The sequence below is a fragment of the Colossoma macropomum genome, unplaced genomic scaffold (genome assembly GCF_904425465.1).
Source record: "Colossoma macropomum unplaced genomic scaffold, Colossoma_macropomum, whole genome shotgun sequence".
NCBI lineage: Eukaryota > Metazoa > Chordata > Actinopteri > Characiformes > Serrasalmidae > Colossoma > Colossoma macropomum.
The window spans coordinates 15,890,980-15,917,584 of NW_023494797.1; the positions used below are offsets into that span (position 1 = coordinate 15,890,980).

A 26,605-nucleotide genomic window follows, 5' to 3' on the forward strand; every position below is an offset into this window, starting at 1 on the left:
AACTCCATGTCATTGTTAGCATCTCATCAGTCATCACTGTTATTACTGTTATATTGTCATCATCATCATCACCATCCTTATTAATCATAAATGCATAATCCATTGGGAGTGCCCACAAACACACACACACACACACACACACGCACACACACACACACACACACACACACACACACACACACACACACACACACACACACACACATATACAGGCCCTGCAGCCATTAGATCAGTGATGGAGCCAGTGTGGTTTTGGGGCTCCATGCTGGGACGAGGAACCAAAGCTCCTTCTTTTTTCTCCCGTCCCGCATCAATGCTCTCACTGACCACACAAGGAGGCTGGTCCTCTAATTAAAATTAGAAGGGAAAACCACGGTGCTGGGCCAGGCCTGCTCCAAAAACCACTGCTAGCAGCTACAGTGCCCTCAGCTGGCCACAGTGGAGTACAATACCCAGCTCCACCTGCTTCAGGCCCATAGAAGAGGAAGGAGAAAGGTTCCTGGTGAGCAAGCAGTGGCTCCAAGTCCAAAAGCACATCTCCTCACGCATTCCAGCATTATTCCCGAGCCACTGACGCCCAGCAAGTCCTTGTTCATTCATGAGTCCCAGGGGATACGGTATGTGATCTTGATTCCTCTAGCATTGTGGTCAATTTATAGTCCACTGTTTACGGTCAGCTCTGGCCAACCCAGTTCGATTCCAGTCCCACAATTGCAAGAGACACAGAAGCTTGTATATGATGTACAGTGACAATGTTAGAATTACAAAAAACATGAAAATTGTACATTTGCAGGATCATTCTCAAAGGGGGGGACGAGAACAGAAGAAAAGGGAGTACAATATCAAAAAGTTTAAGTTTAAAAACCTACATGTTATGCTACAGCTGTGAACATGGATATTATCTGCACGTGGTATTTTACAAACACATAGAAAATAGCATCAATAATAAATGAGTAAAAAAAGTTTGGGGGGATGGGTCGATCAGTCGCAGGACGTTACCTAGTTACACAGCGAGAGAAGCTTTCAAAGCTTTCAGAAGCATTTTCAGTCCAAATTCACTCAAGGCTTAAACATCATGAGTACATGAGGTTATAAAACCCACATCATGCGCTTCTATAAAATCCTTATTGGCATTTTCATAATGCCAGCTGAACATTAACCCACAAACACATCAAACGCATTTTTCCAGAGGCCGTTCCTGTGTGAACAATAAGATGTTTTATTTATTATTATTATATATATATATATTTTTTTTTTACAAACTTCAATTCCAAAATGGTTGAGACAGTTTGTGAAATGGTAATTATTACAGACAGCAGTGAAAATTCTGTTTTACACATTTTCAATGGGAGAATGTCTGAACTGCAGGCAGGTCAGTCTAGCACCTGCACTCTGATTACACTGCCATGCTGTTTTAACTTGTTTCTTGGCGCAGTCATGTTGAAATAAGCATGGATGTCCCTGAAAAAGATGGCGTCAAAAATGTGTACATTTATCTTTCAGTTTTAATGGTGCTTTCACAGATGAGAAAGTCATCCGCTAAAACCCCTCATTCCATGGCAGACTTTATGCTGGTAACAATCTGGATCCTTTTTGTTTTTGGCCGAACTCAACATCCATTATTTCCTTATATAATTTGAAAGGTTGACTCTTCAGACCACAAAGCACAATTATACTTTATGCTAGTCTATTTCAGATAAGCTTGAGCCCAGAGAAGTCGGCGGCGTTTCTGGATGCTTTTGACATACGACTTCCTCTGACCGTCTTAACTTGGATTTGTGGATGGTGTTTATTTACAACTTTCCTAGTAATAACTTGCTCCTGTCCCTAACCACTGTGGATCGTGTCAGCATTGATTTCAGAGAGTCAAAAATAAAAAATAAAAAATTAATTGGATGTTAAATATCTTGTCTTTGTACTGCTGTCATTTGAAAACAAGTCAGAGTGCATTTGCAAATCACTGCTTTCTGTTTTTAATTTGCATTTCACACACTGTCCCAACTATTCTTGGGAACTGAGTGATGTTTGCCACAACACCGTTGGCTGTAAATGTCAAACGTAACTCATCACCACAGAAAAACGACAGCTACTTGTGCAGCAGCATTCTCACCAAAAACCAACCTTCCGTTTTATCCTCCCTTTTTCCATAGAACAACAATGTAACACACTTTTGTGACTGCTGTAAAACACAATTGGCAGTACTTAGCCAAAGTAAAACACTGGAACAAAATTCCTACTCATTCTTCAAGACATTTGAGTCAAGGTGCAATGTTTTTTAACATGCTGCTTCATAAAAACGAAGGTGATCCCACCTTCATTAGGATTTAAGCCTACGCCACAATAATGAGGCAAAAACTCTTAAGCCTGCTATTTATATGTACAACAATTTTTTTCAGATTTTTCCCCCTAACACCCTCTTAAAAAGCAGAGCATCAGCTAACAAACTCCACCAAACAAAGCCAGTAAATCCTATGGGCTTCACACATGGCAGTTCCAGCAGAGCTCACAGTGAAGCTCCTACCTCCTTATCAGCACATGTACACGTCAAATTACAAACACTGTATTCTTTAAGCGAGATAAAACACCACAGACCAACACGAACCAAGTGCTCTTTAAAGAATAAGCCACTTACAGGCTTTTCTTAAAGGAAATCAAGTGTGATCACTCTAAATGATTAAAAAGCACTCCGAATGATTACAAAGAGCAAGAAGTAAATATCTTGTATATCTCACAGCAATGAATTCTTTTTTTTTTTTTCTCTCATTTTTCCAAATACATTGCATTCACGTTGAGTCACTTCTCTGCAGGCGGCCAGGCTGCAAATCTTTGCTGGGAACAAATTGATTTCAGAACTGTGCCATCAATTTAAACAGACATAATACGATACGATTGTGACACGCTTGGGAAGTTTGATTAACTAAAGCTAAATTAAATATGCTGGAGAGATGAGCAGAAAAGGGTCCGCCAGTAACAAACATTTTCCCAGTCATTACCTTTCCAAGCTCCTCTTAAAGGGACACTCCAGCCAAAATGAAAAATATAACTATCGCTACGTGTTGTAAATATGCCTACACCCCTATTACAGCAGGGCCATAGTAGCCTCTAAAGGAAGATTTGCAGCTTGAAAGGCTAAAAATGCTCCTTAACAATGATGTATCTTGAAGGTGGAAGTGCATTTTAAAAGACAACAAGTGCTTTGGGGTGAGCCAGGCTGAGTTATTCCTTTTGTAGCCTTTGAATAACAATGAAAACAAGGTTGGTGCAAGATCACGAATACATTTAATAGTCTCTAGATCAGCAGCTGATGGTCAGTATTTGTAGAGATTTTTACTGATTGTAGAGTAGTATGGAGAAATGTAATTTAACCTCAGGACGGATAAGACACACCAGTATAAATTACGGAGATGAGAGCGGCTTCTCAATTTACGCACTGACGTCACACCAAAAAGGCTCCATACGCAAAAATTCAAGTGGAAAACATGTTCAAACATTTTAATAATCATAACTCCGTTTAACCTAACCATTTACCAAGCTATTTAAGCGAATGCATTATGTCATTCGTATTGCCATTACCAATATTCAACATAATTCAGCACAGAAAACCACTGTTGTCAGTGTAATACAATATGTATTTGATTGATCCAGGCCAGAGATATTACAAGAAAATGCTATTATTTCTATGGTTCATTTTATAACAGGTGAAAGCCACTGGAATCTTTACTCACACGGGAGCATCAAATCTGTACAAATGCCTGATATACCTGATTAAGAGGGGAACACAATTACTGAGATTGACCAGTAATAATTACATCACCTCACCTCCTCATGCTAAAACTAATCTCATCCATCTGCAAAATTTCCATATAATTCAAGGTCAACAGTCATTCAGAGAGTACCCACTTTTAAATGCTTCATTCTAGAGAAACTTGACAACTCAAACTGGCTTTAAACTCTTCAGACGTCTGGTTCCTATCGCCACCACTGTGAACAATTCTGACTCAGCAAGTTTCTCTAGAACGGAGCATTTTACACCAAACCACTCTGAACGGCTTTGTTTACATCTTACCCACTTAACTATGCAGAAATTTTGAAAATCAATGGAAATCTCATTTAAGATCAGGGGGATGAAGGACATTGTGAGACAACAGTGAAGGAGGAAGAAAAGGAATGATATAAAAGTGGGAATTCTGTTAAACCAATGAGGCCAAGAGGTGCTGCACTACACAACACTACATAATCAGACAGATAACATAAGCTAGTTGTAGACTGGAATGTCCCTTTAATATGAATACCATATACAGGCTAGTTTGAAATGCCTCAATATTCATCAGAACACAATAAATCAAGGCCTTGTGAGTTCTAATCAGACTCAGGCTTTTGCCTGATCCTGGGTTGAGCCCAACCCTAAAGGCCTTGCCTTCTGTTGCCAAGAGAGCTAATCAAGTCTCCAGCACCACCAAGCAGAATACAGCAGCACTGGCTAACACCTGACCACACCTAATCCTTTCATTTTTGTGACAAATCCACAAGTATGAAAGCAAAACAGTCAATGTTCATATACAACAACGTCCATAACCCGCATCAGAGATCTGTCAACACTATACAAGGTTAGGAACGATCATGCAAGCTTTATAGACACACGAATCTGGGCTCTGAATGACTGTGGTTCATGCTTGCCCTCCCATGAAGCTAACGCTTATAGCCAAGTGCCACCTAGTGGTCGAGCTTCGCGACTACATGCCCTCCGCAGTCTTTCCTTGACCTCCAATATAAAAAGAAGGTAAAACAAATGAACACATCCCCAGGAGTTCAACGAGTGTACTTCCTCAGTATTAGTGCACCATTTGAAACTGAAACGTTTTTCCAAAAATATATATTTTCTTCTAATCTGATGCTTCATAAAAAATATTATTGTAGCAAGGTAACCAGTTAAGAGCAGAGAGAAAAGTAAATGCAGTACTAGTATCCTGTCAGAGAACTATAAAACAACATCAGTACTAGAATTCAGTCATGTAGAAAAACCATGAGAAGTGCAAGTATCCACGACGATTTAAAAAAAGTGGGGGAGAGAGATTGTTTTGTGACGGCCTAAAACAGAACATGTCGGTGTCGGGACAGGGTGAACACTGAATCAGCTCCTTCTCTCTGTGCTGTACCGGTATTGCCTAAAGCTGAATAATCATCCCCACAAGGTAAAACCTCCCAGTGTATATTATAAACATTTAACTCGGTTTCTTCCTGCTCACAGTAAAATAATGTACAGTCTGGAGAGCTGCTCTGTCTCTCTCTCTCTCTCTCTCTCTCTCTCTCTCTTTCTCTCAGTGCTGAATATGAGTCTTAGGCATTCATCATGAAATCAGTCACCATGGTAATAACGGGGTGGCTGGCACAAGGCCATCAGTGCCAGCTTAGTGACCGCAGCCAACACAAACACATCATCCAAGCCCGTAATAACGCTCTCATCCAGCAGAACGTGCAAGAAATGTGACGGCTTTTCCTGCTCGAGCCGCCATCTGTCCATGTTTGAGAGAGAAAGAGAGGGAAAATACACAGAAAGAAAGGGGGAAAATGTGGAAGTGAAACGGAATTGATGATGATGTCCATCCTTTTTTCCTTCATAAACGTGAATCCACGCTTTTTGTGTTATATTCCAAAGATAAGAAAGTCGTGAAGTCATGCTATTGTTATTGACTACAGCAGTTACTGCCCAGATAATGTGAGATCATGTGACCAGCATCATGTGACTGGCACGCCAGGTACAGAGCAGTGGAGCAGCTACCTGGTGCACAGATTGCTGAAACAGAGAGAAAGAGAGAGGTAGGACGAGAGACAGAGGGAACGGACTATAAGAAAGGAAGAAAAGAAAGAAAGAAAGAAAGAAAGAAAGAGCGAGAGAAGTGAATGAAAGGGGGTGTTGGGGTTAAAAGAGGATCTAAAAGATCATCCTTCATATGGCCACAGTGTGGAGGAGATGGATGAGTAGGCGGGTGATTGGCGGAGAAGCTGAGGAAAATGGTGCTGACTGGGGAAGGACTAGGGGGAGGTGATGCTGATTAGAGGAGGAGTTAGGGTAGATAGTGCTGATTGGTGGAGAAGTTGGGGAGGTGGTGCTCACTGGAAAAGGACTTAGGGTAGATGGTGCTGACTGGTGGAGAAGTTGGGGAGGTGGTGCTGACTGGTGGAGAAGTTGGGGAAGGGCATGCTGATGGAAGAGGAGTTAGGGTAAATGGTCCTGATTGGTGGAGAAGTTGGGGGGATGGTACTGATTGGTGCAGAAGCTGGGGAGGTGATGCTCATTGGAAAAGGAGTTAGGGTAGATGGTGCTGATTGGCGGAAAAGATGGGGAAGGTGGTGCTGATTGGTGGAGAACTTGGGAGAAGTGGTGCTGATTGGCAGAGAAGTCGGGGGAGGTAATGCTGATTGGAAGTGGAGGTCGGGTGGATGGTGCTGATTGGCAGAGAAGTTGGGGGAGGCGTTTGCTGATTGGTGGAGGCTGCTGGGTCTCAGTTCTCAGACAGAGAGAGGGCCAGTGCTGCCTGCAGTGCTGCCTCTTCATCAATACTGTAGTCCTGCATGAACAAACACAGTTAAAAAAGGAAACATTTCAGACTCTACAAATTAATTATTTATTACACACTTAACTGCTTAAGTGTGCTGTGTGTGCTATTTAAGTATAAAGATTAACTCTTAATAAATTAGTTGACTATTCATTGTAATAGAGCAAGAACGTATGTAATATTAACACTGTTCGAGTTTTATACTCATTAATAGAGGTCATATCTTTTTCTGATACCAATATGGAAACCTTGCAGATTGGAAGTAAGGAGTAATCAAAATGGACAGTGGTGAAAAATACAACTAAAACACTGCGGTCATGCTAGTCCATACAGCCTTAACTGATTACTAAAGTGTCCCATTTCAGCTAACTAGCTTTCTCCTTTAGCCCTGTGCGTTTGTGTGTTGCTTCTCACCACAAATGTGTCATAGGAGAACTTGTGCCGGTGCAGGAGATGCTGCAGGAAGTTGGAGCTCTTGTAGCTGGGGTCACCCCAGGGCATGGCAGAACACACCGGACACACCTGACCACAGAAGTCACACTTACTTACAGCTCAAATGTGACTCTAAAGCTAGCAGTATACATCATACATAAAAACAATACTTTGAAGCACAACAATGTCTGTGCGGTAACCTAACCCTGACTGCAATTGGTCTTAATCACTGTGTTGTTGATTCTGAGACCTCCTCCCTGACAGTGACCGGTCCTAATCCCATCATCCTTCATTCTGAGACCTCTAAAGCCAGCAATATACACTGATCAGGCATAACATTGTGACCACCTCCTTGTTTCTACACTCATTGTCCATTTTATCAGCTCCACTTACTATATAGGTACACTTTGTAGTTCTACAGTTACAGACTGTAGTCCATCTGTTTCTCTGCATACTTTGTTAGCCCCCTTTTACCCTGTTCTTCAGTGGTCAGGACCCCCATGGACCAGCAGGTACTATTTGGGTGGTGGATCATTCTCAGCACTGCAGTAACACTGACGTGGTGTGTTAGTGTGTGTTGTGCTGGTACGAGTGGATCAGACACAGCAGTGCTGCTGGAGTTTCTAAACACCTCAGTGTCACTGCTGGACTGAGAATAGTCCACCAACCAAAAATGTCCAGCCAACAGCGTCCTGTGGGCAGGGTCCTGTGACCACCGATGAAGGACTAGAGGATGACCAACACAAACTGTGCAGCAGCAGATGAGCTATCGTCTCTGACTTTACATCTACAAGGTGGACTGACAAGGTAGGAGTGTCTAATAGACTGGACAGTGAGTGGACACAGTGTTTAAAAACTCCAGCAGCACTGCTGTGTCTGATCCACTCACACACTACTAACACACCACCACCACGTCGGTGTTACTGCAGTGCTCCACTCAATTAGACACTCCTACCCTGTCAGTCCAACTTGTAGATGACCACTGAAGAACAGGGTAAAAGGGGGCTAACAAAGTATGCAGAGAAACAGATGGACTACAGTCTGTAACTGTAGAACTACAAAGTGCTCCTATATAGTAAGTGGAGCTGATAAAACGGACAATGAGCATAGAAACAAGGAGGTGGTCAGAATGTTATGCCTGATCGGTGTAAGTCAAAAAAAAAAATGACCTTTCGAAGCAAAATGATGTATTCTTGGCCAAAACAACTCAGTTATTTTAGTTTGTGCGGCAACCTAACCCTGACTGTGATTGGTCCTAACCACTACAATGTTTATTCTGAGTCTTACGCCTGACTGTGATTGGTCATGTAGTGGTAGTGTGGTTCCAATAGTGTGGTCAGCAATAGTTTGGTCACATTATGCTCTTTCTTTATTGATGTATCCTTAACTGAACACAGAAAGTAACAAACATTACAGTGTATGACTGGACTGGCTGAACACTGTGGCCATAAATGAGACCATGGAACATTTATCAGCTCCCACACTGTAGGAATGTTGATGCAAGAACAGTTTTGCATCCATCCATCTGATGGACATTTACATCAGCCTTCTCACTGTGAGCTCTGGAGCAGAATCACTTAGTCCTCGTCACAGAATTAAGATAAATGTGGAGATTTTGTTATCCATCTCTCTCAATCACTTTAGAATCATCTACAGCTCTGTTTATCATTCTAACATTTAATTTTTTTACAGCTAGGTTTGGTTCATGACCTCTCTGAACTCAGGGCTTTGTTAAATTCCATTAGCGGCACACCTGATAAAATTTAGCCAAGGATACATTAGATAAGTCTTGGATGGTAACTGTAAATACTGGGCTTCATCAAGGAGAGCTTTGGAAGTGGTTAAGCCAACACACTCAGACATCAACCCACAAAGTTTCTTTCTTTGGCCTTTTTTTGTACAAAACAGCTCTACATGTAATTTTGAGTGAGTGAAAGGAGATCTTCTAACCAGCTTCAGGCTAAGTGGTCATCTCTGCACTCACCACTTTGTTGGGGTCGTTGCGGTGGTTTTCCATGCAGTGCTTCACCAGCTCTTGTTGGTCCAGGTTTCGAGCTCCGCAGTAGGGGCACACAAATGTCGATCTGTTCGGAATATTGCTGCGAGCAAGGAAAAGAGTGTCAGCTTTTCATCCACTAGGACCCAGCCTACAGCCCTCAGCTCCAGAAAAGCCTCCATTTATACAGAGAAATGTTCCATTACACTACTCGGAGTTAACTTTGGACACTATACAAATAAATCAGAGTTTCTAAGTGAACTGAATAATTTAAGCCTAAAGTGGGGACCGTCCAGCGGGAACGTTCATTAATCCGTCTCTTACTGGACAGATTTGACTTTTGGCCTAAGTTATCTGGCTAACTAAAAAACTCTGCTTTATAAAATACCCAAAGGTTTTCTTAGTTAGCCAGATAACTTTAACCAAATGTCAAATATTTGAGATAGAGGGGTAGGGCGAAGTGTTAGGGCTACATGGCCCTCCAAATTGAGGTTTTTCAGAGGCAAATTCCAAACAGAGTGATATGAAGGAAAAAAGAAAAAACATCAAGATCCACCAGTTCCACCTTAAATGGTGCAGATGTTACATTTGGGCACCTCAGGCATCAGAACTGCTGCACCATTTAAGATGGAATGGAAAAATTAAAACAAGAAGCTGGTGAATATCTGACTTCAGCTTCTTATCACTGAACAATTAGTGGTGGGTGATAATAAATAATTGCCCCCCTCTTTGAAGATCATATGATGCCCTAAATGTAACTAAAGCCCAGCAATGAGGAGCTGAACTTTACCCTCCTCTGCTGTCACTGCAGACTGGCAGGGTCGCCTACAGAGCAGCGCTGGTAGCTGTTAATGAAGTAATGCTCTTTTTATTTGAGGGTCCCATTTCATAGGGGAAGATTTCAACCACTACCCCTTGTAACTCAGTTCCAAGGGGCAAAGTGACACTCGAAAACAAGGGGTAGGGGTAAAAATAAGAAATGGGATTGGGCCTATATTTTCATTTGTGTAGAGATGTGCAGGTTTCTTGTGTATAAAAATAAACAATTTTGATCAAACACTTTTAAAATTATCCAGAAAATAATAAATCTCATTACCTCTCTCCCCTACAACAGCCGTGTATACAACAATACAATGGCCATAATATTGCACATTTCAGCAGTTCACTCTACAGCTCTTACATTTTCAGCTGCGTTCCTCCAGCTTGACAACTGTGATGGATCAGCTGGGGAACAAATCACTAATTCTGCACGCACATATAACAACATCCACACAGCATCTGAACCAGGCTGTGATGTGGGGCTTAGGCCGACTTTGCACTTTCAAATCTGAACAAACTGATCCAAAAGGCCTGGGCTGTAATGAGCTCTTAATCGCATGGAAAGGAAGCACACATCATTTCACCTGAATATGGCAGTGGATTAGCAACCCCTAAAACATGGGAACATGATAAATCTCATTCTGATTCGATGCCATGGTGGTAAACAAAAGCTGTAAGTTTTATGTTCTTTTTAATTACCCTGTTAATGCTGGTGGGCTGGCTATTAGTATATTGTGAATCCACTGAGAATGTCTGAAAAAACTTTTGGATGGGAACAATTTCTTCTCCAGAGCCAAACATCTGACTGCCAGGAAAGCAGGGATCTTTAACTTGTCAGTTTCACTGTGTTTGATACAAGATCTGTCCAGCTACCAGTACCAGCCTGAAAGAGGCCCAGAGCGTTCTGCCTCTGGAAACTAACACGGATAGACTATATTGTGTCCATTAGCCTGACCATGGGAAAAAACTAAAGAAGGACAAGGGTTTACGGAGCTGTACACTCTCAGAAATAAAGGTACTAAACTGTCTCTGGGGCAGTACCCCTCTTGTCACTGGGGTAGGACCCTCAAGGGTACATCTCAGTACCTTTAGTCAAGGAACATAACTGAACCATAATCCACTGAAATGATATTTTCTAAGCTGTACTGACTCCACACACCCCGTCTCGTCTCCAGGCTTTTATTTTACTGTTCTGTTTTAAAACATTCGGTTATGAAAAGGTACAAATATGAACTTTTCACCTGGAAAAACTTATTTAAGCTTCACAATTAGACCTTAAAACCACTGTTGTACCTTTGAGGGAACATTTACATTGTATGTATCTTGATGAAGAGATATGTACCTGCACAGAACCTTTATTTCTAACAGTGTAGGTAAAGAGGTTTCTGGAATTTCTGGCACCTTTTGATCCCCATTGTTCCCCATTTCAAGGAATTATAAATACAGAAAACTGTTTAAAAACGTACAAACCTCAAAATCCCATCAGACGTCTAAGAAAAAAATGCTATACTCTTGTTTTAGATGAAGCCTTAAAGAACTAAAAAATGTGCTTTGTTGTTTGAGTTTCTGTTTCCTTGAGGTATAAATATGACAAAACATGTATAGAAAACCCTTTTGTCATCCATCAGTATGGGAAAGGTGAAAGAACTGTGAACAAACACAAACTAACTGCACAGACAGCTTGTATCTCCATAGAAAAGCACTGACCAATAGAATTAGATGCTCTGGAGCAACCACTATAAGTCTAAGGTCACCACGCCCAATGCCAAGCATCAGCTGCACGGGTGTAAAGCCCCCCATTAGGGGAGCGAGGCACAGTGGAACTGTGTTCTCAGGAGTGATGGAGCTCCATCCAATACCTTTGGGATGAGTTGGAATGAAATTTTTGATCAACTAATCATCCCACAAGCTAACCTCAATCAAAAGCACTTTACAGTTATTACTGTCAGACTTCAGATTCATACTGGATTAAAATCACTCCACAATTATTACTGTCAGACTTCAGATTCATACTGGATTAAAATCACTCCACAATTATTACTGTCAGACTGTAAAACTACACACACTGCAGATTCACACTGGATTAAAATCGCTCCACAATTATTACTGTCAGACCGTAAAAACTACACACACTGCAGATTCATACTGGATTAAAATCGCTCCACAATTATTACTGTCAGACTTCAGATTCATACTGGATTAAAATCACTCCACAATTGTTACCGTCAGACTGTAAAAACTACACACACTGCAGATTCACACTGGATTAAAATCGCTCCACAATTATTACTGTCATACTGTAAAACTACACACACTGCAGATTCATACTGGATCAAAATCACTCCAAACTGACCATTACAGACTAATCCTGCTCAAACAGGGCTTTTATCCAGGATGGCCCATGGAGTCTAGAGTTTTCCCTACTGTAACACACTGTTTAGCTCGTGTGTCCAAGCAGAGAAAATGTGAAGTAGTGCAGGGTGGGGTTGGGGGTCCCCAGGCATGGAGTGGGAATGTGCTGGTTTCTCCTGTGTCAGCGGAACAGAGCTGATGTGGAGTGTGTGTGTGTGTGAGTGTGTTTTGAGAATGTAGAGCCTGCAGAGTTTGTGTTGTTGTTCTCCTTTGTGCTGATACATTAAAGAGAACGCGGGCCTGTGGGGAAATGCTAGTTATGACTCGCATTTCTCTGCAGCGTTCAGCGCTCTCCGGGACTACACGCTCCCGGAGTAACAAACGGCTTTGAAATTCAGATTCGAGAAGTTTTTCATTTTTCAGACACGCTGTCGGACACACACACACACACACACACACACACACACACACACACACATACACACACACACACACACACAAATATACACAAACACACACATATACTAATGACAAAAAACACAAAAAATATTAAAAAGTGTAGCAAATAGGCAGCAATTAAAACCCTAAAACACTCACTAAATGTCTGTCCATTAGTGGAAACTTTAATTAATGTATAAATGTTCAAAGCTGTTATTACAGCAATGGCTGACTATTTTGGAAATTGCAGTTGACGGTAATAATTGTGGAGGGATTTTAATCCAGTATGAATCTGCAGTGTGTGTAGTTTTACAGTCTGACAGTAATAATTGTGGAGGGATTTTAATCCAGTATGAATCTGCAGTGTGTGTAGTTTTACAGTCTGACAGTAATAATTGTGGAGGGATTTTAATCCAGTATGAATCTGCAGTGTGTGTAGTTTTACAGTCTGACAGTAATAATTGTGGAGTGATTTTAATCCAGTATGAATCTGCAGTGTGTAGTTTTACAGTCTGACAGTAATAATTGTGGAGTGATTTTAATCCAGTATGAATCTGCAGTGTGTGTAGTTTTACAGTCTGACAGTAATAATTATGGCGTGAATGGTATTCTGTATTTGGCTGAACACAGAGCTCCCTCAGTAATAGCAGTCCGGTTCCAATCCACTTAAGAGAAATCACATTAAAATAACAACAAAACTTGCTAACAGACACGGCCATGCTGTGTGTTGTTATTGTTATTGAATGTCTGTGGCTTAATGCAGATGTGAAAATCTGGGCTATGACCTCTTAGTCTGGGCTATTTGTGGGAGTTTGTGGGAAATTTGTGGGACTTACACATATACTTTACACTGTGCCAACTGACCAAAGTGATACCAATGTAACGTTAAAAAAATAAGCCCCAAAAACTGCCACCTCTATAACAGAGGTTCCCAACCTTTTGCAGCTTGCAGCTCACATGACTGACTTTGAAAGTTTCTGTGGCCCAAAAAAAGATTTATCCAGACTGATCATTTCAAATGCAAGCAATTATAACAATAATCAGTGTTTCAGTCTATTGAATTTTACCTGACAGTGTAATCATGCAACATAGTACACACAAATATTTTAAAAATCCACAATTTTTTCTGTTTGTAGACATTTATCCATAATGAATGAATTGCATACAGTCAGAAAGAGAGCGTTTTCCACTGACTGGCACTGAAAATATATCTAACTAGCTATGCCAGTTACAGCAGTCATGCATTTTGTCAGACCAATCACTGAGCTTGTCTTAAATATTTAAGTCATTTTGATGCTTTATTTTAGCAAATAATTATCACAACAACAACATTTGTCACACTTAAAATGATTATTATCTTTATAGTGTAATGAAGTTAAACGAGGTTTAAAAAAGGCTGTTAACGCCACCCTAGCAGTACCACCACAGCCCACAGGTTGAAAACAAAATCCCAGCCTTTGGAGTGTGGGAGTGTGCATAAGCCGCGCCCATTTTATTCTGCCTAGTATTGAGAATTGACAGCAGTTGGCACAAAAGAAAGCAAACGGTAGAAGACTCTGAAAGGAGACTGACGGGCGAGATTGGAGATCGGGGTTGTAAATTTCAGGACCCTGTTTTCAACAGACATTTTCAAATTGTTAACAATTCTATTGAAATCATTACACCTTTAAAAATAACAGTAAAAGATTCCCTCATTTACTTCTAAAGCAGTTCTGATGCTCACCTGGGAATAGGCTGTGAAGTGGGGACCACGGGCATGAACTTTGGGCAGTTGGCCATCTGTTCCTGAACCTTTGTGCAAGATGAAATGTGTGACCTCATTTTGACCAGTGTGACCTGGAATATGACGAAGAAGGTTAGACAGAGTGCAATTTGCTTTCCATCTTCAATGTGAGAATGCAATATTCACCAGTTTTATTGGCACAGGTTCCCAATCATGCCTGTCTTGGAGCAACCCCCCCCTGCCCCGCACATTTACCCTGCCCCCAACTCTCCTGATCCAAGTAATCAGCTGATTAACAAGCCCTTCCTGAGCTGAACTGAGTGTGTTAGAGAAGGAAAATACTACACTGTGCAGAACAGGTGTGCTCCAAGACCATGGCTGGGAACCTGTGGTACATGGTATGACTGTTTTTAGAGTGTTTTGATAGTTATTTCCATGTTTTATGGTGAACTCACACTTTTGCTTGACCTTATATGTGTACAGTATTGTGCAGAATTCTCAGGCATCAAGGCACGTTGTTTAAAACCAGTTATCTTGGCAATAAATGTGCTTTAGCTTGCAAAAAACTCCATATATTTTAGAACAGAAGCAAATAAACACAAATACAGTAAAAAAGTAACAAGAATTTCTTATTTTCAGAAAAGTCATTGCTGTGTTGTGAGCTAGTTTGAAGTGTGGCTCCAGATGCCTCCTGAAAGCCCCTAGCCTCTAAATCTCAGATTTGTTCAATTCCATCACCATCACACTTAAAGCTTTGCTTTGTATGATTTTTCATCAAAATTTAAAGCAGCAGCATTACCAAGTCAGGAGAAGAAATATGGTGCGTGCGCTGCTGCGAGTCGCCCTGTAAAGCCTGAAACAATAATTCATAAGTCAGAGGCGTCGGTTCGGATTTTGACGGAGTTTTTTGGACCACACTTCTTTACGTATTAACATCACACACACAACACGGACTCAAAAAGAAAGGCCGACTCATTGTTTAGGTCTCAAATGGAAAAAAATCTAAATAGGATGACAATAGCAGGTAATTCACTCACATCCTCAGAAGACACGTTCTTCACCAAGTTCTGACTGAGTTCTCTCCGCATGCAATTGCATGTAATTACACATTTTACCAGAGAGTTCTCCAAATCCCCAAATCTTACATAGTGCAGATTTAATTTATTACACTGAAGTATTCATTAGCCAAACTAGGTGTTGGAACTACAGTTAATACTGGGTTACCATAAGAAAAGGTTTGGCTAAACGAACACACTGACTGTATTAATTTAATGTATTCATTTATGTATTAATTTAATTAATTTAATTTAATACACTGCATTAATGATATCTGTATTCGTTTAAATATTTGTGCAAATGTTTACTGTCCAGAAAAATAGCATTTTAATTCTAATTTTCTCAGATGTGTAAAACTTTTGCACAGTACTATATATATATGTGTGTAATAACTATGCATGTAACCCAAACGGGAAGCATGAAAATGATATCAAAGGCAAATTTATTTAAGTGGCTTTTGGTTTCTGAGGTAAAGGCTTTGAACACAGCAGCATTCAAATACAATAACACAGAACTCAACAGAAATACTCCTCAAAGACAGGAGGACAAATTTTAGCGGACTCTCTTCGGTACGTGTGCACACGTTAGCGCAGACTCACTTTTTTGCTGCACCCTCGGCAGGGGGCTTTGTAAGAGGAGAGCTGCTTCTCCACACTGGAGGACTTGTCCACTTTCTTTGGGTCAAAAGGCATGCGGCACAGGGGACAGAGAGGGGACGTCACCTGCAGACAAGGCTGAAGACAGTCCCCGCAGAACCTACACACACACACACACACACACACACACACACACAAACGAACATCAGTGCCACTGGGAGCTGAACAGGAATTCACATTCCTTCTGAATCATTTATATCGATCTATTTCAAAGACTTTCATTTTTAAAATATGAAGAAAGACAAGTTTAGCCAAAAATAACAGCCCACCAATCCCCTTTGAGTCTTTTATATAATCCTAGTTCAAGGACATTTAAAAAAAAAAACAAAACAAAAAATGAAGAAAACAAATTGAGGTACACTGCATAAAAAAATGAGTCCTAAAACATTTCAGTTCATAACAAAACCACTATTTTCAATGAAGCGGTGGCTCATACTTCACACTTATGTTGCTCTTTGCACTTCATCTACAGCAGCCTGAACTGTGACACATAGGAAGCACCGAGTTGCGAAGGCCTCATTTCACAAGAAAGAGCCAGTGTGGTGCAAGTGTGACCACAAACTCACAACATCAGTATTTAAACGTTATTTCTGTGACCGATCATGCAGGGGAAAATCCACCATTTCTCAGAATGTCTGTATAATTAAATAGCTAAACAAAGACATTGAGTGGTTGAATGCTCCGTTCTAAAGAATTGTTCACAAAGGTGGTGACAGAAACCAGACATCTGGCTTCAAAAAGCTCCATCAAAGAAAGTTCTTACACAAAATGGTTACGAATATGCTGCTTGATGACTAAGACACTGTTTTTTGTGAAGTTTTTTGGCCTAAAATGTATTTTTTAAACCCATGCAGGACACAGACAGGCAAAACAGTCATAGTCTCCAAAGAAAACAGTTTCGGATTTACAGTTTCAGATGATTCTGATTCATCCCAAAGGATGAATGGAGTTAAATGGAGCTCCATCACTCCAGAGAACACAGTTCCACTGCTCCACAGCCCAATGATGGGGGGCTTTATACCCCTCTAGCCCATGCTTGGCATTGGACATGCTTGGCATTGTGACTTTAGAGTCCTAAAACATGTCCGGCTGCTACAGAGCATCTCATTCTATTGGTCAGCGCTTTTCTATGGAGATTATAAAAGCTTCATTTTTTTCCTTTATATTACTTCCAGTCAAAACAGCCTTCAAGCGCATGTTTTCATTTTTTGGCATCAGGAAAAATAGAGAAAACATACTTCAGAGAAAATTACACACATGCCTCAACACCTCAATATAATATTAATTTTTAAATATTATGCATTTATAAATTAGGTATTTGGTGTGTCCACTATTTGCCTTTATTATAGGTTCCTTTCATTTCAAGAGACTTTAAGTTGTTTAAAGAAATCTGCAGGGATTTTTTTTTCACACCTCCAAAATTCAGTCTTAGAAGTTGGTTGCATTTCCTGCTTCTCACCATCCAAATAATCCCAATTACAAATCCATCAGTCCATAAAATCTGATTCAACAGATCTCAGATGTCCTGTTTGGTGTTCTAGAGCAAATATTCTTCTTTACACATCCTTTCAGACCCACAGCGCTGAGTCGTCTTCTCACAGTGGAAGGATGGACAGAAACACCTGTGGATGTTTTCAGATCTGAAGCAGCTTGATTTTCTCCTCTCTCTCAAAGATGAAAGCTTTAAGTGCTGTTTATCTGATGGGGGCAGTTTTGGCATCTACCAGGTCTTCCAGGTAGTTGCTAGGAGTTTATTTCTCTCTGCAGCTTTTAATCATTTTGTGAACTCCAATTTTGGAAACTCACATTTTTTCCACTTATTTTCCTTTGACTTTCTCCTTCCTTATGCAAGTGGATTGAAATCTCTTCTGAAAACTTCTACTTATTGACCTTTTAACACGATATATATGTACATTAAGGACGGTCTCTGACTTTTGCACAGCACTGCTGCACAAAAAAATCGTATTTTTTTGAGTTGGTCATGAAAAGTGACTTCATCAAACAAAGTAAGTACTTTATGTAGCATTTGCACTCCAGGGACATCTCTGAGGACTTCAGTGTCCTTCAAAGTTTTCACAGATGCACGTCGCACTTTGCAGATTTTTGCAGACACAGAGGAGCGACGCTCTTTGCTGCTTTGACTGACAAGTCTGTGCGGCTGAGCCACAAAACAACTTCACGAGAGCACGGAGCACTTGGCCAAGGCCCTCCATGTCGGCATGACTCAGCGCGAGGGCAGCGGGATAGAGAGCGCGGGCCGGCCGCCCTGTCCCTCTCTGACGGATGAGCCTGGGGTTTATGGGACTGCTAAAGCCGTGAATCATTCTGGGGTTTTCCGCCAGCCCAGCGCTGCGTTTTATAGGCTTGTCGACTCCAGGGCTGGCACAAGACGCAGGCTCCTCTATCACTGTCTATGGAAAATATATATATGCAGCAGCCAGTGAAAGAGAGGATGATAGGAGAGCGAAGAAGGGAGAGAAAGAACGGGGCACGGCAAAGAGAATATGAGAGAGACAGAATGTGTGAAACAGAGAGAGAGCACGTAAAAGTAGCTACGGGGTTCTTGCTCGGCAAGAGAAAAAGAATGTATATGTTGCAGGCTCTACCACAGCTCAAGGGGACACAGAGAATACAGTATGCAGACTGCTCTTTGTCGCAGCCTGCAAGGTTAAATGTAGTCATGCAAAAAAACAAAGCTGAAGAAAAACCATGGCTACTTGCCACTTCTGTTATCGGTACGTTTTCACACTGTGCCTTTGCACTGTGCATTGTCTGTTAAGTATTAGGGTGCCTAAACACTAGTGATGTGCACGGGCACTCATGTACTTGGTGGCAGTATTCAAATACTGAGATCACTATTCACTACGTTTCATCATGGTAAGACTGAGAAAATATCCAGGCCAACAATTCAGTGAAAAGTCAGGGTTTTGCTCATATTTGTGAGAAAGTACGGTGCCTGAATGTGAGCATGTCGCACAGCTGTATCGCTAACTAGGCTAGCTACTCCGGCTGATGTTAGCTAGGTCCAGAAACACACACATGCACACATTATCTAAGTCAGGGCGTAAACGGTTGCTCTTAGAAGTCACTGGGCAGAGGGCAGGAAACACCCTGGACAGGCTGTCAGTCCATTGCAGGGCAGAGACACAGACATATACATTCACACATTCACACATTCACACACACAGACCGAGGGGCAATTTAGTGTGTCCAACTGGCCTGACTGCATGTCTTTGAACTGTGGGAGGAACCCACACAGACACGGGGAGAACATGCAGACTCCACACTGAAAGGACCCTGGTCGCCCGGCCGGGGAATCGAACCCAGGCCCTTCCTTCATGTTGGCACATCATCCACTGAGGAGAAAATACCCTGCGCAGTCCTCATCAGCATTCAACGCTACGTGACATTTGTCAGCTCTATTAGTTGGTTCATCAGCTCATCAGCTCATCTGAAGAGTCGGCCTCAATTACTTATCCACCACGAAAAATAAATGTGCTGATGTCATGAACTCTTGCAGATACTCGAACATCAAAATGAGTCAGAATGCACATCCCCATTAACACTATAGGCTGATGCTCTATCACAACTTCCGGGCTTCCAAAGTGGTGCAACCGTTTAAGCCCTGATGTTGGGAAATTGCATGTTCAATCCCCAGTGATGCCACAGCCATCCGTGGAGTCCAAGAGAGAAACTGTCCTCGCTCTCTGTCACCTCCATCACGCAGTGAGATGCTGTTAGTTCAATGCAGTAGTCTTCCTTTGTGTTTGTCTGTGGCCATTTGTTTGCTTTCCCTCTTGTATGTTCCTTTATGTGCAGGTACGTGATTGGCCACTTGGGGCGCCCTCCTTAAAAGAGGTCACTGAGCCATTCCCTGGAGAGACGTTCAGGTCTCTCTCCCCTCTAACTTGACCTGGAATAACACCTGTCCAGACCAGTCCGGAACCTTTCCAAAAGACTTCAGCTGCAGCTCCGCTCCACCGAGGAGCCAATCAAATTGCAGAACTCTAGTTCCGCTCAGGAGCCAGTGACGTCACACGTGGCAACTAGCCGTCAAAATAAAAGGTCTGTAACACCATGACGATTACCTTGTTTACCTTTACCTTCAACTGTTCTTTCTGTCCATCAAATATTATTATTTTACTAAAACCAACTTATTTTGCAAAGACAGACAACAAAATTACTCTGTATCAGTATTGATATCCGATGTCAGAATAGATTTATTTGTGCACATCGATTTTGTGCTGATTCAACATTTGTTCAATATCTAAATATGTGACATATCTAAATGCAAAATCAATATAAAATACCGTCACCTTGAACACATTCCACCATATGCGCTTCACTGGCTTCCATAGAAAATACAGGATTTTATCTTTAGTTGTATTTATCTCTTGTTTTAATCCTGTATTAAATTAAGTATCTCTTGTTTTTATTCTATTCTTATATGGTGTTTTTGCAGTGCTCATTTACATGACTAGCTGTTTTGAGAAGCTTTTCATTTCCGAGCAGAAATAGCTGAGTTCTGCAATTTGATTGGCTCCTCAGCAGAGCGGAGCTCTTGAGGTCTGCAGCTGGACCCTTCTCACTTCTTCACTACACTCTACCTTGTTTTGTTGAATTTGTGACCACTTTATTAGACTTTGTGAACTTCGGGAAAGTAGAGGATGAGTGTCATTGTAATGTAAGGAGTTAGAGAAGTCATCTATACATTTGTTTTATTTTTAGTTTTGCGTTGTGATCATTAGTCGTTGTTTATTATTTTGGCGTACGCTCGTCCCTGAACCCAACGTCCCAACTTGTGATTGAGCCTTTGAAGAAAATAAACCTGCACTTTTCTGGTTTCAGTGGTGTCCGGAGTTTGGCGAGGCAGCAGGTTTGGGGAGAGAGCCCACTCTCGTAACAGACACGTTCTCCTCCAAGCACGTTAAACTGCCAAAGGATGCTGTGCTAATGTTTTTCTGCCCAATGCTTTGTGTGTATTGGAGAATGCATGTGCTAGTTCCCATCATCCTACCAGCTTGATAGCATTGTGTGATTGGACGGAATTAACTAGCAGGTGGAAATTGGCAATGAATAAGTCCCAAAATGCATTTTAGTTATGCTACAAGCTGATATTGCGCACTGATCTGACATGAAAGCAGGTCTACAGCTACACTAACACTACTATTTAACCACACCAGCTACTCAAACGTAAGGCTACTCATCCAGCTTTGGACAAAGCTTGCTGGTTTGCATAAAGTATGCTGGTGAGGGTGCCAGTGTTATGGTGTCAATTAAATGGGCAGCAGTCTTAGTTTGCACATAGCAATATTTTGGGGAGGGGGAGCTGATAGTGGAAATGCACATAGGACACCACTGATCAGCTTTAGAAGATGCCTGTTTAGCACAGGGTCTGCTGGCAGTTTTCAAAAATGTAAGTGTAAATGATGTACATGTTAAAGCTTGTGAATACATGTTCAAACTCACTCTAGAGAGCTGAGGAAGTCCACAGATGCCAAGTCAAAAAATGCCAGTCAGGCCATTTTGTATTGAACATAATGATTCAAACAGCAAGCCCATTACTCGCCTCCGGCATGCTAATGACCCAAGACCAAGAGTTAAGTTAAAACCTACAATCAATTTCACACCAACACGGCCTGCAAGGCCACAGAGAGGCAATGATTACAGAGCGCTCAGGATCTGTCCCCAAGTGATCATGAAAGTGAATCGTAATCGTAACGGGAATTTATAGGCTGGTCAGAAAGACGTCTTGAAGGTTATTTCTGTCTTCTGTCTCTCTCTTCCCCCCCCTCTCTCTCTCTCTGTCTGTCTCTCTCATTGCTTTGAACAGCCTCTGTTCAAATACTTCAATCAGAGTCATCTTCACTCTTCAGACGGCTCCCTGAGTCAAACGCAAATCTATAAAGAAGAGGAGATGAGGAGAGAGATAAGCAACGCAATACAATTTCCTACAGCGGACAGAGATGCTACACAAGGGAGGAACACACTTGAATGTGCTCAACACAACAAACTTAGGAGTAATAACTCGTTAATTACACGGTTGTTTCACATCGGACCTGGGGTCGGATTCACGAAAGCTTTAGGAAAAACTTGCCAAGGTTGTTAAGACTTTATGAAGTTCATAGAAATGTTCTTAAATGCAGTTCTTAAAAAGTTCTCGAACACTCTCTTAAGATAATCTTAATTTTTTTCTTAAGAAAATGTTTTCTTATGCATTTTTACCGTGTACCATAAACAACACGAGATACAGTTTGAATTTGTATAACTCAAATGAATGTGAATAACTGTTATTTACGTTATTTCGTTTAATCCGCTCAGAGGAGCAAAATGGAGGAAAAACATCAAACAAAATTAGGAAACAAGAACTGGAGGTGATGGTGGAAGAAGCTGTCGTAAGGTTAAGACAACATTTAAGAACATTATTTTCAGGAAAACCACTTGTTCTTAAAAATATTCCTAAGAAAATAGTTAAGGGCTCCCGAGTGGCGCAGATCGTGAGTTCGATCCCTGGTGATGCTACAGCCGTCCGTGGCCGGGAGTCCAAGAGAGCACAATTGTCTTCGCTCTCTCTGGGTGGGTAGGATGGCCCCTCCTTCACCCCCCATCACTCAACACGATGCTAGTCAGTGCAGGCGTCTGTTAGCTGATGTAACAGGTCTGGCGGTTGGCGCTTTCCTCCGAGTGCGTTCAGCTGTCCAGTCACAGGTCTCAGAGGAAGCCTGTGTTAGCCTTCACCCTCCTAGCGCTGGTAGTATGTGATTGGGGGAGTCCTGACTAGTGGGTAGAATTGGAGATGACTAAATTGGGAAGAAAATTGGCTTAAAAAAAAAAAGTTAAGAAAAGAAAACAATTCTTAAGAAGTTATTTGAAAAATAACAATTTCTCGCAACTTTTTTCTTTAGAATGAAGTTAAGAAAAAACACACATTTAAGAAGATTTTCTTTCTTAAGACACTTTTGTGAATCCAAGCCCCAGGATTTTATGTATATCCTTGCATTTTCCTACACATGCGTGTCTGAAAAAACAAAATCAGATACAGCAGAGCTGCTCGAGAAACAGCGACCACTAAACAGGCTACAACTGCACTGTATTTGGAGCCACATAAACTGCCAAAGAAATGTTTACCAGCAAAGAGACTCCATGTTAAAAAAATTAAAACTTCTTGCTGCAATTTTTTATGCCACATGCTGCGCCTCCTCGGCGAGTTTACTGACGAGCTGCTAAGCTCTGGTATGTCATGTATTTAGAAAGAAATCCAATTGTTGAGAGATTCATGCAGATCCGGAATTTTCTCACGATCAGATTACCGAAGCGCTTGTAAACATAATAAACAAATTATTGCAATAATCTGATTTGCAGTTATTGGATTATTATATGCATATAAACATACTCAATGATAGACTTATATTCTTGCTTCTCTTTTTGTCCTCAGGGTTGATTAAAATAAAATGTACTGCAGAGCCCACTAACTTCCAGCAAGGCTGACCGCTTGTCCCACATCTCACAGGAAACTGAAGGTTTGTCCCATGTCCTGCACAAAAATGTCTTGCACTTCTATGATCATGTAGAAACTTAGCTTATTAACTTCAGTTTAAACCATAATTTTACATAAAATATGCAAATTAAATATGCAAGACCAATAGCGCCACTTCACTTTTCACCATCCTACCCACCCAGAGAGAGAGAGAGAGAGAGAGAGAGAGAGAGAGAGAGACCAATTATGCTCTTTTGGATCATCATCATCATCATCATCATCATGCCTTTCCCTTGGTCAAGAACGTTTTACAAACAGTACATAATCAACAATACATAACACAGAACACACACACACACACACGCACACGCACACACGCACACGCACACACGCACACGCACACACGCACACACGCACTCCACGGTTCCCACAGCTAGCGGAGGGAATTTCACTGACCACAGTGTAGAGTCACTTAACTAGCCCAGAAAGAATCCTACGGTGCATCACACATGAGGCCGGCCCGGGGAACCTCGAAGGCCGAAGATGTCCTTTGCCACAAAGGGGTAGCATTTTGCTGCAGCCGAACACCACCAGTCCAGTCCAGGCAGCCTCATAGCCGCAGTGCAACGTTACCCAAGCGGCCGGCCCGAGAGTCCTTGTAGCTGCGGTGTACCGCTGCTCATGCAGCCGAACACTACCGGTCCAGGCAGCCCCACAGCTGCAGTGCATCGTCAACCAAGCAGCCAGCCCAGGCTGCGATGTCATGCCGATCAGGTCCCCAGTCCAGAGAGCCCCGTAGTCAGGATGCAGCATCACTCAAGCGGCTGGTCCAGGCTGCATAATAGCTGAGATGTAGTGTCACCCAAACAGCCAGTCCAATAAGCCTCTGAGCCACAGCTGGAAAGTCCCTCTCAGGTGTCTCGGTGGATATGATGGCAAACTTCTCAGGCAAACATCAAAACAAACACACAAAGAATACAAGGAAAACTAATTTTGCACCAGTGTACTTACAGCAGAATGCGCAACGGTGGGGCTCACAAAGATTTCGAGCCTAAAAAGTTAAGAATGTAGGAAAACAGTCCTACAGTCGGTGTCTTTGTGGTCGCTTTTCAATATGAAGCTGCTTGTTTACATCGCATCCCATCTTTCTATACTGCATCACTCGCGCCGCCGTTCATGTAAACTTATATTGAGTGCTGACGAATGATGCTCAATCTGAATCATTCAGAGCGTTCGCACAAAATGAATCAATTACTCAGATCTGATTTTCCCATGAAACCTGACCACCACGCCACCTTCCCGCACTGTCCAACAAAGACCTTATGCTGTCCTGCCACTGATCCGGTCAACCCACTGATGGTAGAGAATAAGTTCACATGCACACTCCTCAACAGCACCATCCTGTCACAGAGCTGGTCCAAAAAACAAAACAAAAACAAACAAGCCATCACTTCCTGAGGCCTTGAGAGGAAAAACTGACAGGCAAAAACATCACTCATCTAAATTTCACAAGAGCCTTCTGAAGGGAGGATTTCTCAGCACAGCTCATGTCACAGAGAGACGTGGCGGGACAGAAATAGACTGTCTACAGTGCAGTGTCACTCAAACGCACTCAAAAAATGACTTTAATAAAGTCAACACAGTATAATCAAGTGCGACTTGCACTACCTGGCCAAAAGTTTGTGGACGCCCGACTATCACACCTATATGAGTTTGTTGGATATAACATTCCAAAAGCAAGGACATTCATATGGAGTTGCCCCCTCTTTACAGTTAAAACAGACTCTGAGAAGGCTTGACCTGCAATCGACATCCTAATTCATCCCAAAGGGGGTTGAGGTCAGGGCTCTGTGCAGGCCACTGGAGTTCCTCCACACCAAACCATGTCTTTATGGAGCTCACTTTGAGCACAGAGGCTCAGTCATGCTGGAACAGGAAAGGGTCTTTCTCAAACAGCTGCCACAACGATGGAAGCAAATAATTCTCTAAAATATCTTTATATGCTGTAGCATTAATATTAGCCCTCACTGGTTCGATCCCTGGTGATGCTACTGCCAAAAGATGCGGTGGTGCCGCACAGATCTCGGAGGAAGCCAGTGCTAATCTTCGCTCTCTTAGCGCTGGTGGTATCATGTGACTGCGGGGGTCCTAACTAGTGGGTGGAATTGGATACGAATAAATTGAGGAGAAAGGAAATGCCCTTCACTGGAACTAAGGGGCCCAAACTCTGAAAAACCACCCCAGATCATTATCCCTCCTCCACCAAATGTTACCACTGGCACTATGCATTCCAGTAGATATGATTCTCCTGGCATCCGGTAAACCCACAATCGTCCATCAAACCAGATTTTGAAGCATGATTCATCCAGAGAACACACGTCCACTGCTCCAGAGCCCAGTGGTGGCGTGCTTTACACCACTCCAGCCGACGTTTGGCATTGCGCATAGTGATCTTAGGCTTGTGTGTAGCTGCTCGGCCATAGAAACTCATGTCATGAAGCTCCCGACACTCAACTCGTGCTGATGTTGCTTCAAGAGGCAGTTTGGAACTGTGACGCAACAGAGCCTCCTCTGCGAGTTTCCTCTGCGACCACACAAGCTCTGTGAGTTTGTGTGGTCTGCCTCTTCACTGTTGCTCCTAGACGCTTATATTTCACAATAATAGCACTTACAGTTGTCCGGGACAGATCAAGCAGGGCAGAAACTTCACAAACTGGCTAGGCAAAGGTGGCATCCCACAACTGTACCATTTTAAAGTCACCAAACTCTCGACCCGTTCCGCTGCCAATGGCTACATGCTTGATTTTACACCTGTTAGCAATGAGTGTGGCTAAAAACACGAACTAAATAATTAGTAGGGGTGTCTTTTGTACTTTTGGCCATATAGTTCATTTATTATCTGAATGAGCTCTGCTGTGTATGTTGTTCACATAATCGACTATATACAGCTAAACAATATAATCAATTCTATAGTTATGTAATCAGTGTTGGGGGTAATGTGGTACAGTAATGTCGTTACATTTTCCCCATAATGAAGTAATGTAAAGCATTACAGTTACTGACTTCATAAGATATCTGCGCTACACTTGACTTGACCTG

The 26,605-nt window shown here is 42.0% G+C and overlaps 1 protein-coding gene across 2 annotated transcripts in view; it reads right to left on the bottom strand.

Moving 5' to 3' along the window:
- Nucleotides 1-680: 680 nt before the first annotated feature.
- LOC118817607 (E3 ubiquitin-protein ligase RNF166) overlaps nucleotides 681-26,605 on the bottom strand; it is a 39,770-nt gene continuing 13,845 nt past the window's right edge. Inside the window, exons 1-6 of one of the 2 annotated variants that reach the window (XM_036584429.1) lie at nucleotides 15,973-16,054; nucleotides 15,236-15,237; nucleotides 14,318-14,430; nucleotides 8,974-9,088; nucleotides 6,972-7,079; nucleotides 681-6,569 (exon numbers count right to left, since the gene is read on the bottom strand). In XM_036584429.1, the coding sequence (XP_036440322.1) occupies nucleotides 6,504-6,569; nucleotides 6,972-7,079; nucleotides 8,974-9,088; nucleotides 14,318-14,415 (387 nt within the window). In that variant the 5' untranslated portion in view covers nucleotides 14,416-14,430; nucleotides 15,236-15,237; nucleotides 15,973-16,054 and the 3' untranslated portion in view covers nucleotides 681-6,503. Of the gene's footprint in view, nucleotides 6,570-6,971; nucleotides 7,080-8,973; nucleotides 9,089-14,317; nucleotides 14,431-15,235; nucleotides 15,238-15,972; nucleotides 16,130-26,605 lie in introns of those variants that run through there. The other variant, XM_036584428.1, reaches the window with a different exon arrangement.